General features: G+C 45.1%; 1 protein-coding gene across 1 annotated transcript in view; it reads right to left on the bottom strand.

Annotated features, from left to right (window-relative positions):
* Nucleotides 1–465: 465 nt before the first annotated feature.
* LOC106575420 (tuftelin) overlaps nt 466–13,125 on the bottom strand; it is a 33,401-nt gene continuing 20,741 nt past the window's right edge. The window contains exons 10-12 of the mRNA XM_082960405.1: nt 8,325–8,408; nt 6,472–6,566; nt 466–2,358 (exon numbers count right to left, since the gene is read on the bottom strand). Of these exons, the coding sequence (XP_082816531.1) occupies nt 2,286–2,358; nt 6,472–6,566; nt 8,325–8,408 (252 nt within the window). The 3' untranslated portion in view covers nt 466–2,285. The remainder of the gene's footprint in view (nt 2,359–6,471; nt 6,567–8,324; nt 8,409–13,125) is intronic.

Here is a 13,125-nt window from a genome sequence, read left to right on the forward strand (position 1 = left end):
TATTACGTGTATGTATGGTTGAATACTAAAACCGTAATATATTCTTGAGGTGAGTTGGCTATATAGACTGGGTTCCAGTCCGATATATTCATAATGAGGTGTGAGTTGGCTATATAGACTGGGTTCTAGTCCGATATATTCATAATGAGGTGTGAGTTGGCTATAAAGCCTGGGTGCCAGTCAGTTTCTGCTTTAACCAATCCCCACTCTCTCTTACAGCAGAAACAGACTGGTATGGTACCCAGGCTCATATGAATCGTCAGTGGAGTTATCTAAAGCACCTACAGATGTGGGACCAGGCTCGAGATTTATGGTATCTTGTGATTCACCACCAGGGGGCAGACATTCACTATGCATAACCTACAGTACTACACTATACAGAATTATATTATAATAATGAATTTAGATGTAATATAGAAATGTGAATGAGAATATTTGACTCACTAGTACCACCTCAAAAAACAATTATTTTCATAAATTTATTAAAATACTCAAACACAAAGTATATATGTTGTTAACACACACTAAAACGTCTACTGAAATTGTTTTCCCTACAATGAAAAGATGTATTTTCACATAAATACATAAAGATGATTGTCACACACTAAGTGTCAGGCCAAACATTCCTGTCTGAAGGATAAAACAAACAAAAGAAATATCAAATAATACCAGATAAACAAATAAATATAGTTATGTACAAGAGCTGGTGATAGTGGATGAAACTTCAGGTAACTGAAATGCATGCAAAAATGTGGATAATGTCAACAAGACTTCTTGCAAGGTTAGTAAGTACTTGTCAGAATGAATCATCTTCATTTTCTTCAGACTTTAAAGTGACATCAGTATTGGCGAGGGGGACTTCTAATCCACACATATTAGACCAAACATCTCACTTTCTCAATGAACAAAATAACAAACATGGGCTTTAACTTTGTATTCGAAACCATGACACGTCACTGTGGCCGCTGCGTGACCATATAAGTATATTTACAAAAAGTCAAAAGATTGTCTTCCTCCCTTTCAGGTGTCAATTAAAGAGGATTCTAACAGTGGACTCTAGGCCACAGACACAGGAAGTAGGTTAATGGGTTACAGAAGGGTTTGATGGAAAACTATATCCTCTATCCTTAATGTGTTTCTGCTTCTCCAATACCTATATACTGTAGCAACACTCCCTCTATCCTGCCTTGGTGCCATGGTAAAATGATGACAAACTGGTTGTATTCTGATCCATTTAATACAGATTTCTTACCCTCCATCTCTCTCCCTCTCTCCGATCCCCCTCTCACTCATCGGCCATTTTATTTCTCTGTTATGGCCCAACCTGACATGGTTGCCTCCTCTCTGAGGCCAAAGTACAGGGTCTGTTATCAGACCCTCACTGACCACAGGGTACTGCTATCACACTGTCTCTGGTCCTCTCTCTCAGTAGTAAAGTCCTTCAGACTGACTTCAACAGATGACAATAGATTATGACACTGGGTTAGAAAGAATAAATCTGTCTGCTATGAATAAATAGACTTCTATTGTGAATCAACTCTATCAGTATATCTATCTACATCAAAGTCCATACACAATCCAAAACTGTACACACACACACACACACACACACACACACGAGGAGGCTGGTGAGCGGAGCTATAGGAGGAATAAATGGAACGGTATGAAACACAGTAAACATATGGAAACCATTTTGACTGTTCCATGTATACCATTCCAGACATTACAATGAGCCCCTCCTCCTATAGCTTATCCCACCAGCCTCCTCTGACACACACACACACATTGCATAGTGTCCTATCGAAGGAGTGTGGCCATGGGTGGTTGTGGTCACCTCAGTTTAAACTTCACACGTGTACTGTGATGTTGTTGTGATCACCTCAGTTTAAATTTCACACGTGTACTGTGATGATGTTGTGGTCACCTCAGTTTAAACTTCACACGTGTACTGTGATGTTGTTGTGGTCACCTCAGTTTAAACTTCACACGTGTACTGTGATGTTGTTGTGGTCACCTCAGTTTAAACTTCACACGTGTACTGTGATGTTGTTGTGGTCACCTCAGTTTAAACTTCACACGTGTACTGTGATGTTGTTGTGGTCACCTCAGTTTAAACTTCACACGTGTACTGTGATGTTGTTGTGGTCACCTCAGTTTAAACTTCACACGTGTACTGTGATGTTGTTGTGGTATTTATGTGGTGGTGGTCTACTTCAGTCCGTTGTTGCTTAGCTTAGCAGGTTTGGTGTCGTTAGGTTAGCCCCTTCTCACTCGCTTTCACCAGTTCAGGACTTGGTCTCAATGATTTTGATGAAGGGAAGAGGCTTGTTGGACATGTTGGTGGGCTTCAAAGGCTTACTGTGGAGGAGAGGGAGAAAGAGAGAGAGAACAGAGAGAGGGAGAGAGAGAGAAATTAGATCGATGCCAAGGTTTTACTCTGGGGAACACATTACTAGTGAACAGTTGAGGGACACTATGGGGATGTGCTGGGGTTAGAAGTGTGTGTGGAGGGCTGTGTGAGGCCAGGCGGATGTTTCGGGTCGTCAGGGGAATGAGGGGCCAGGCGTGTGGTGAGTTGATGACAGGCCAGGCGTGTGGTGAGTTGATGACAGGTCAGGCGTGTGGTGAGTTGATGACAGGCCAGGCGTGTGGTGAGTTGATGACAGGCCAGGCGTGTGGTGAGTTGATGACAGGCCAGGCGTGTGCTGAGTTGATGACAGGCCAGGCGTGTGGTGAGTTGATGACAGGCCAGGCGTGTGGTGAGTTGATGACAGGCCAGGCGTGTGGTGAGTTGATGACAGGCCAGGCGTGTGGTGAGTTGATGACAGGTCAGGCGTGTGGTGAGTTGATGACAGGCCAGGCGTGTGGCGAGTTGATGACAGGCCAGGCGTGTGGCGAGTTGATGACAGGCCAGGCGTGTGGCGAGTTGATGACAGGCCAGGCGTGTGGCGAGTTGATGACAGGTCAGGCGTGTGGCGAGTTGATGACAGGCCAGGCGTGTGGTGAGTTGATGACAGGTCAGGCGTGTGGCGAGTTGATGACAGGCCAGGCGTGTGGCGAGTTGATGACAGGCCAGGCGTGTGGTGAGTTGATGACAGGTCAGGCGTGTGGCGAGTTGATGACAGGCCAGGCGTGTGGCGAGTTGATGACAGGCCAGGCGTGTGGCGAGTTGATGACAGGCCAGGCGTGTGGCGAGTTGATGACAGGCCAGGCGTGTGGCGAGTTGATGACAGGCCAGGCGTGTGTGGTGAGTTGATGACAGGCCAGGCGTGTGGCGTGTTGATGACAGGTCAGGCGTGTGGCGAGTTGATGACAGGTCAGGCGTGTGCTGAGTTGATGACAGGTCAGGCGTGTGGTGAGTTGATGACAGGCCAGGCGCGTGGTGAGTTGATGACAGGTCAGGCGCGTGGTGAGTTGATGACAGGTCAGGCGCGTGGTGAGTTGATGACAGGCCAGGCGCGTGGTGAGTTGATGACAGGCCAGGCGTGTGGTGAGTTGATGACAGGTCAGGCGTGTGGCGAGTTGATGACAGGTCAGGCGTGTGGCGAGTTGATGACAGGTCAGGCGTGTGCTGAGTTGATGACAGGTCAGGCATGTGGTGAGTTGATGACAGGCCAGGCGTGTGGTGAGTTGATGACAGGTCAGGCGCGTGGTGAGTTGATGACAGGTCAGGCGTGTGGTGAGTTGATGACAGGTCAGGCGTGTGTGCTGAGTTGATGACAGGTCAGGCGTGTGGTGAGTTGATGACAGGTCAGGCGTGTGCTGAGTTGATGACAGGTCAGGCATGTGGCGAGTTGATGACAGGTCAGGCGCGTGGTGAGTTGATGACAGGTCAGGCGTGTGGCGAGTTGATGACAGGTCAGGCGTGTGGCAGGTCAGGCGTGTGGCGAGTTGATGACAGGTCAGGCATGTGGTGAGTTGATGACAGGTCAGGCGTGTGGTGAGTTGATGACAGGTCAGGCGTGTGGTGAGTTGATGACAGGCCAGGCGTGTGGTGAGTTGATGACAGGTCAGGCGTGTGGTGAGTTGATGACAGGTCAGGCGTGTGGTGAGTTGATGACAGGCCAGGCGTGTGGTGAGTTGATGACAGGCCAGGCGTGTGGTGAGTTGATGACAGGCCAGGCGTGTGCTGAGTTGATGACAGGTCAGGCGTGTGGTGAGTTGATGACAGGCCAGGCGTGTGGTGAGTTGATGACAGGTCAGGCGTGTGGTGAGTTGATGACAGGTCAGGCGTGTGGTGAGTTGATGACAGGTCAGGCGTGTGGTGAGTTGATGACAGGCCAGGCGTGTGGTGAGTTGATGACAGGCCAGGCGTGTGCTGAGTTGATGACAGGTCAGGCGTGTGGCGAGTTGATGACAGGTCAGGCGTGTGGCAGGTCAGGCGTGTGGCGAGTTGATGACAGGTCAGGCATGTGGTGAGTTGATGACAGGTCAGGCGTGTGGTGAGTTGATGACAGGTCAGGCGTGTGGTGAGTTGATGACAGGCCAGGCGTGTGGTGAGTTGATGACAGGTCAGGCGTGTGGTGAGTTGATGACAGGTCAGGCGTGTGGTGAGTTGATGACAGGCCAGGCGTGTGGTGAGTTGATGACAGGCCAGGCGTGTGGTGAGTTGATGACAGGCCAGGCGTGTGCTGAGTTGATGACAGGTCAGGCGTGTGGTGAGTTGATGACAGGCCAGGCGTGTGGTGAGTTGATGACAGGTCAGGCGTGTGGTGAGTTGATGACAGGTCAGGCGTGTGGTGAGTTGATGACAGGTCAGGCGTGTGGTGAGTTGATGACAGGCCAGGCGTGTGGTGAGTTGATGACAGGCCAGGCGTGTGCTGAGTTGATGACAGGTCAGGCGTGTGGTGAGTTGATGACAGGCCAGGCGTGTGGCAGGTCAGGCGTGTGGCGAGTTGATGACAGGTCAGGCATGTGGCAAGTTGATGACAGGTCAGGCGCGTGGTGAGTTGATGACAGGTCAGGCGTGTGGCGAGTTGATGACAGGTCAGGCGTGTGGCAGGTCAGGCGTGTGGCAAGTTGATGACAGGTCAGGCGTGTGGCGAGTTGATGACAGGTCAGGCGTGTGGCGAGTTGATGACAGGTCAGGCGTGTGGTGAGTTGATGACAGGTCAGGCGTGTGGCGAGTTGATGACAGGCCAGGCGTGTGGCGAGTTGATGACAGGCCAGGCGTGTGGCGAGTTGATGACAGGCCAGGCGTGTGGCGAGTTGATGACAGGCCAGGCGTGTGGCGAGTTGATGACAGGCCAGGCGTGTGGCGAGTTAATGACAGGCCAGGCGTGTGGCGAGTTGATGACAGGCCAGGCGTGTGGCGAGTTGATGACAGGCCAGGCGTGTGGCGAGTTGATGACAGGCCAGGCGTGTGTGGTGAGTTGATGACAGGTCAGGCGTGTGTGGTGAGTTGATGACAGGTCAGGCGTGTGGCGTGAGTTGATGACAGGTCAGGCGTGTGGCGAGTTGATGACAGGTCAGGCGTGTGGCGAGTTGATGACAGGTCAGGCCTGTGGCGAGTTGATGACAGGTCAGGCGTGTGGTGAGTTGATGACAGGCCAGGCGTGTGGTGAGTTGATGACAGGTCAGGCGCGTGGTGAGTTGATGACAGGCCAGGCGTGTGGTGAGTTGATGACAGGCCAGGCGCGTGGTGAGTTGATGACAGGTCAGGCGTGTGCTGAGTTGATGACAGGTCAGGCGTGTGGTGAGTTGATGACAGGCCAGGCGCGTGGTGAGTTGATGACAGGTCAGGCGTGTGGTGAGTTGATGACAGGTCAGGCGTGTGGCGAGTTGATGACAGGTCAGGCGTGTGGCGAGTTGATGACAGGTCAGGCGTGTGGCGAGTTGATGACAGGTCAGGCGTGTGGCGAGTTGATGACAGGTCAGGCGTGTGGCGAGTTGATGACAGGTCAGGCGTGTGGCGAGTTGATGACAGGTCAGGCGTGTGGCGAGTTGATGACAGGTCAGGCGTGTGGCGAGTTGATGACAGGTCAGGCGTGTGGTGAGTTGATGACAGGTCAGGCGTGTGGTGAGTTGATGACAGGTCAGGTGTGTGTGGTGAGTTGATGACAGGTCAGGCATGTGCTGAGTTGATGACAGGTCAGGTGTGTGTGTGTGAAAGAGAGCTTAAGTACTAATTTGTATATGAGGGGGCAGGTGTGTGCTGAGTTGATGACAGGTCTATGATGGGTGTGTGTCTGCCTGTGTTACTGGATGTGAATTACCTGTAGACAATCTGACAGGTCTATGATGGGTGTGTGTCTGCCTGAGTTACTGGATGTGAATTACCTGTAGACAATCTGACAGGTCTATGATGGGTGTGTGTTTGCCTGTGTTACTGGATGTGAATTACCTGTAGACAATCTGACAGGTCTATGATGGGTGTGTGTTTGCCTGAGTTACTGAATGTGAATTACCTGTAGACAATCTGACAGGTCTATGATGGGTGTGTGTCTGCCTGAGTTACTGGATGTGAATTACCTGTAGACAATCTGTGCGTGGCGGTCTGATGAGAGGTGCGAGTTTGACCTTTCACCTCCCAGGAAGTAGTCCATCTGATCATGCATCTCCCGGTTCTAAACACACACACACATACAGTTGAAGTCGGACGTTTACATACACTTAGGTTGGAGTCATTAAAACTCATTTTTCAACCACTCCACAAATTTCTTGTTAACAAACTATAGTTTTGGCAAGTGATGCACAATCTACTTTGTGCATGACACAGGTAATTTTTCCAACAATTGTTTACAGACAGATTATTTCACTTATAATTAACTGTATCACAATTCCAGTGGGTCAGAAGTTTACATACACTATGTTGACTGTGCCTTTAAACAGCTTGGAAAATTCCAGAAAATGATGTCATGGCTTTAGAAGCTTCTGATAGGCTAATTGACATCATTTGAGTCAATTGGAGGTGTACCTGTGGATGTATTTCAAGGCCCAACTTCAAACTCAGTGCCTCTTTGCTTGACATCATGGGAAAATCAAAATAAATCAGCCAAGACCTCAGAAAACAAATTGTAGACCTCCACAAGTCTGGTTCATCCTTGGGAGCAATTTCCAAATGCCTGAAGGTACCACGTTCATCTGTACAAACAATAGTACGCAAGTATAAACACCATAGGACCACGCAGCCGTCATACCGCTCAGGAAGGAGACGCGTTCTGTCTCCTAGAGATGAACGTACTTTGGTGCGAAAAGTGCAAATCAATCCTAGAACAGCAGCAAAGGACCTTGTGAAGATGCTGGAGGAAACAGGTACAAAATTATCTATATCCACAGTAAAACAAGTCCTATATCGACATAACCTGAAAGGCCACTCAGCAAGGAAGAAGCCACTGCTCCAAAACCGCCATAAAAAAGCCAGACTATGGTTTTCAACTGCACATGAGGACAAAGATCATACTTTTTGGGGAAATGTCCTCTGGTCTGATGAAACTTAAATAGAACTGTTTGGCCATAATGACCATCGTTATGTTTGGAGGAAACAGGGGGATGCTTGCAAGCCGAAGAACACCATCCCAACCATGAAGCACGGGGGTAGCAGCATCATGTTGTGGGGGTGCTTTGCTGCAGGAGGGACTAGTGCACTTCACAAAATAGATGGCATCACGAGGGAGTAAAATTATGTGGATATATTGAAGCAACATCTCAAGACATCAGTCAGGAAGTTATAGCTTGGTCACAAATGGGTCTTCCAAATGGACAATGACCCCAAGCATACTTCCAAAGTTGTGGCAAAATGGGGCAACAAAGTCAAGGTATTGGAGTGGCCATCACAAAGCCCTGACCTAGAAAATGTGTGGACAGAACTGAAAAAGCATGTGCGAGCAAGGAGGCCTACAAACCTGATTAAGTTACACCAGCTCTGTCAGGAGGAATGGGCCAAAATTCACCCAAGTTATTGTGGGAAGCTTGTGGAATGCTACCCGAAATGTTTGACCCAAGTTCAACAATTTAAAGGCAATGCTACCAAATACTAACTGAGTGTATGCAAACTTCTGACCCACTCGGAATGTGATGAAAGAATTAAAAGCTGAAATAAATCACTCTCTACTATTATTCTGACATTTCATATTCTTAAAATAAAGTGGTGATCCTAACTGACCTAAGACAGGGAATTTTTCCTAGGATTAAATGTCAGGAATTGTGAAAAACTGAATTGAACTGTATTTGGCTAAAGTGTATGTAAACTTCTGACTTCAACTGTAGGGTCAGAGGAAGTTAAACCCTACTCTGCGTTGCAGGCATAAAAGACTACAGTTCAGAGCTACAGTAGCTGGTGAACAAAATACTACAAATCCCAGGTATGGTTAGTTGGTACTGACCTCTGCCTCCAGGAAAGCCACCTTCTCCTCCAGGTCTCTGATAACACGGTCCCTCTCCTGGATCACCATACGAGAGTTCTGCAGCTGTACACACACACACATCCATGTTATAGTCCTGTCATAGCATGTTATAGTCCTGTTAAAGCACGTTATAGTCCTGTCATAGCATTTTATAGTCCTGTTAACCTCACTAGGGTAGGGGGCACTATTTTCACCTCCGGATGAAAAGCGTGCCCAAAGTAAACTGCCTGCTACTCAGGCCCAGAAGCTTGGTAGAATTGGATAGAAAACACTAAAGTTTCCAAAACCGTTAAAATGATGTCTGTGAGTGTAACAGAACTGTGGCAGGTGAAAACCTGAGAAAAATCCATCCAGAAAGTGGGATTATTTTATGTTTGTAGTTTTCTATTGAATGCCATTACAGTATCCATCGAGTTAAGACTCAAATTGCACTTCCTACGGCTTCCACTAGATGTCAACAGTCTTTAGACATTGTTTCAGGCTTGTATTCTGAACAATGAGAGAGTAAGACCACTCTGAATGAGTGGACACTGCAGTGTCCCAGAGGTTTTTCATACGCGCAACCGAGAGCACGCCTTTCTTGTTTTCCTTTTATATTGACGAAGCTTTTGTCCGGTTGAAATGTTATTGATTATTATGACTAAAAACAACCTGAGGATTGATTATAAACATCGTTTGACATGTTTCTACGAACTTTACTGATACTTTTCGGATTTTTCGTCTGTTGTGTCTGCATTTGAGCCTGTGGATTACTGATCAAAACACGCAAACAAAACGGAGGTTTTTGGATATAAAAAGGGACTTTATTGAACAAAACAAACATTTATTGAGTAAATGGGAGCTTTGTGAGTGCAACCATACAAAGATCCTCAAAGGTAAGTGATTCATTTTATTGCTATTTCTGACTTTTAAAGCATGTTACAGTCCTGTTATAGCATGTTACAGTCCTGTTATAGCATGTTAAAGTCATGTTATAGTCCTGTTAAAGCATGTTATAGTCCTGTTAAAGCATGTTATAGTCCTGTTATAGTACTGTTAAAGCATGTTATAGTCCTGTTACAGTACTGTTAGAGCATGTTATAGTCCTGTTATAGTCCTGTTAAAGCATGTTATAGTCCTGTTATAGTACTGTTAAAGCATGTTAGTCCTGTCAATGCATGTAATAGTCCTGTTGTAGTCCTGTTAAAGCATGTTATAGTCCTGTTAACCTGTTATGGCTAGGGGGCAGTATTTTCACGGCTGGATAAAAAACGTGCCCGATTTAATCTGGTTACCACTCCTACCCAGTAACTAGAATATGCATATACTTATTACATATGGATAGAAAACACCCTAAAGTTTCTAAAACTGTTTAAATGGTGTCTGTGAGTATAACAGAACTCATTTGGCAGGCAAAAACCTGACAAGGTTTCAGGCAGGAAGTGGCCTGTCTGACAAGGTGTCGTTCTTCTTGTCTCTGTTTATTGAAGAGTGAGGATCTTAGCTGTCCCGTGACACTTCCTACGGCTGCCATAGGGTCTCAGAAGGCGGTAAAAAGCTGAATCGTGGCTTTGCAGGCTCTGGCTGAAACAAAGTAGCGTGTTTGGGTAGTGGCTGGTTACAGTACTGTGAGACTCAGGCGCGTGCCCGCGTCGACCGAATGCTTTGTTTTCTTTCCTCTGTTTAGCTAAAAGGAGATTCCCGGTCGGAATATTATCGCTTTTTTTACGAGAAAAATGGCATAAAAATGGATTTTAAACAGCGGTTGACATGCTTCGAAGTACGGTAATGGAATATTTCGATTTTTTTTGTCACGAATTGCGCCACGCGCGCGACCCTGATTTACCATTTCAGATAGTGTCTGGGACGCACGAACAAAACGCCGCTATTCGGATATAACGATGGATTATTTTGGACCAAACCAACATTTGTTATTGAAGTAGCAGTCCTGGGAGTGCATTCTGACGAAGACAACAAAAGGTAATGAAACTTTTATAATAGTAAAGCTGATATTGGTGAGTGCTAAACTTGCCGGGTGTCTAAATAGCTAGCCCGTGATGCCTGGGCTATGTACTTAGAATATTGCAAAATGTGCTTTCACCAAAAAGCTATTTTAAAATCGGACATATCGAGTGCATAGAGGAGGTCTGTATCTATAATTCTTAAAATAATTGTTATGCTTTTTGTGAACGTTTATCGTGAGTAATTTAGTAAAATGTTAGCGAATTCCCCGGAAGTTTGCGGGGGGTATGCTAGTTCTGAACGTCACATGCTAATGTAAAAAGCTGGTTTTTGATATAAATATTAACTTGATTGAACAAAACATGCATGTATTGTATAACATAATGTCCTAGGGTTGTCATCTGATGAAGATCATCAAAGGTTAGTGTTGCATTTAGCTGTCTTCTAGGTTTTTGTGACATTATATGCTAGCTTGAAAAATGGGTGTCTGATTATTTCTGGCTTGGTACTCTGCTGACATAATCTAATGTTTTGCTTTCGTTGTAAAGCCTTTTTGAAATCGGACAGTGTGGTTAGATAAAGGAGAGTCTTATCTTTAAAATGCTGTGAAATAGTCATATGTTTGAAAAATGGAAGTTTTTGTATTTTAGAGGAGTTTGTATTTCGCGCCACGCCCATCATTGGATAATGGAGCAGGTGTTCCGCTAGCGGAACCTCTAGATGTAAGAGGTTAAAGCATGTTATAGTCCTGTTAAAGCATGTTATAGTCCTGTTAAAGCATGTTATAGTCCTGTTAAAGCATGTTATAGTCCTGTTATAGCATGTTATAGTCCTGTTACAGTCCTGTTAAAGCATGTTATCGTCCTCTTATTGCATTTTATAGTCCTGTTATAGTCCTGTTATAGCATGTTATAGTCCTGTTAAAGCCCTGTTATAGCACGTTATAGTCCTGTTATAGCACGTTATAGTCCTGTTATAGCATTTTATAGTCCTGTTATAGCATGTTATAGTCCTGTTATAGCATGTTATAGTTCTGTTATAGCATGTTATAGCCTGTTATAGTCCTGTTATAGTCCTGTTATAGCATGTTATAGTCCTGTTATAGTCCTGTTATAGTACTGTTAAAGGATGTTATAGTCCTGTTATAGTCCTGTTATAGTCCTGTTATAGCATGTTATAGTCCTGTTATAGTCCTGCTATAGCATGCTATAGTCCTGCTATAGCATGCTATAGTCCTGTTATAGCATGTTATAGTTCTGTTATAGCATGTTATAGTCCTGTTATAGTCCTGTTATAGTCCTGTTATAGTCCTGTTATAGTACTGTTAAAGCATGTTAAAACCTGTTAGGGATAGGGGGCAGTATTTACACGGCCGGATAAAAAACGTACCCAATTTAATCTGGTTATTACTACTGCCCAGAAACTACAATATGCATATAATTATTGGCTTTGGATAGAAAACACCCTAAAGTTTCTAAAACTGTTTGAATGGTGTCTGTGAGTATAACAGAACTCATATGGCAGGCAAAAACCTGAGAAGATTCCTTACAGGAAGTGGCCTGTCTGACAATTTCTTGGGCTTCTTCACTCTCTTTATTGAAAACTGAGGATCTCTGCTGTAACGTGACACTTCCTACGGCTCCCATAGGCTCTCAGAAGGCGGCAAAAAGCTGAATGATGTCTTTGGAGCCCCTGGCTGAAAAACATTAGCGCATTTGGTAAGTGATCGATCAGAGGACAATGAGACTGAGGCGCGTGCACGAGGCGACACCATGTTTTTATTTTCTTTGAACGTAAACAGGGTTTCCCGGTCGGAATATTATCGCTTTTTTATGAGAAAAATGGCATAAAAATTGATTTTAAACAGCGGTTGACATGCTTCGAAGTACGGTAATGGAATATTTTCAATTTTTTTGTCACGAAACGCGTCAGGCGCGTCACCCTTCTTTACCCTTCGGATAGTGTCTTGAACGCACAAACAAAACAGAGGATATTTGAACATAACTATGGATTATTTGGAACCAAACCAACATTTGTTATTGAAGTAGAAGTCCTGGGAGTGCATTCTGACGAAGAACAGCAAAGGTAATCAAATTTTTCTAATAGTAAATCGGAGTTTGGTGAGGGCCAAACTTGGTGGGTGTCAAATTAGCTAGCCGTGATGGCTGGGCTATCTACTCAGAATATTGCAAAATGTGCTATTTTAAAATCGGACAGCGATTGCATAAAGGAGTTCTGTATCTATAATTCTTAAAATAATTGTTATGTTTTTTGTGAACGTTTATCGTGAGTAATTTAGTAAATTCACCGGAAGTTTGCGGTGGGTATGCTAGTTCTGAACGTCACATGCTAATGTAAAAAGCTTGTTTTTGATATAAATATGAACTTGATTGAACAAAACATGCATGTATTGTATAACATAATGTCCTAGGAGTGTCATCTGATGAAGATCATCAAAGGTTAGTGCTGCATTTAGCTGTGGTTTGGGTTTATGTGACATTATATGCTAGCTTGAAAAATGGGTGTCTGATTATTTCTGGCTGGGTACTCTGCTGACATAATCTAATGTTTTGCTTTCGTTGTAAAGCCTTTTTGAAATCGGACAGTGTGGTTAGATTAACGAGAGTCTTGTCTTTAAAATGGTGTAAAATAGTCATATGTTTGAGAAATTGAAGTAATAGCATTTCTAAGGTATTTGAATAACGCCCCACGGGATTCCACTGGCTGTTGAGTATGTGGGACGATTTCGTCCCACATACCCTAGAGAGGTTAAAGCATGTTATAGTCCTGTTATAGTCCTGTTATAGCATGTTATAGTCCTGTTATAGTCCTGTTATAG

Source organism: Salmo salar, chromosome 02 (assembly GCF_965601325.2).
Source record: "Salmo salar chromosome 02, fSalSal1, whole genome shotgun sequence".
NCBI lineage: Eukaryota > Metazoa > Chordata > Actinopteri > Salmoniformes > Salmonidae > Salmo > Salmo salar.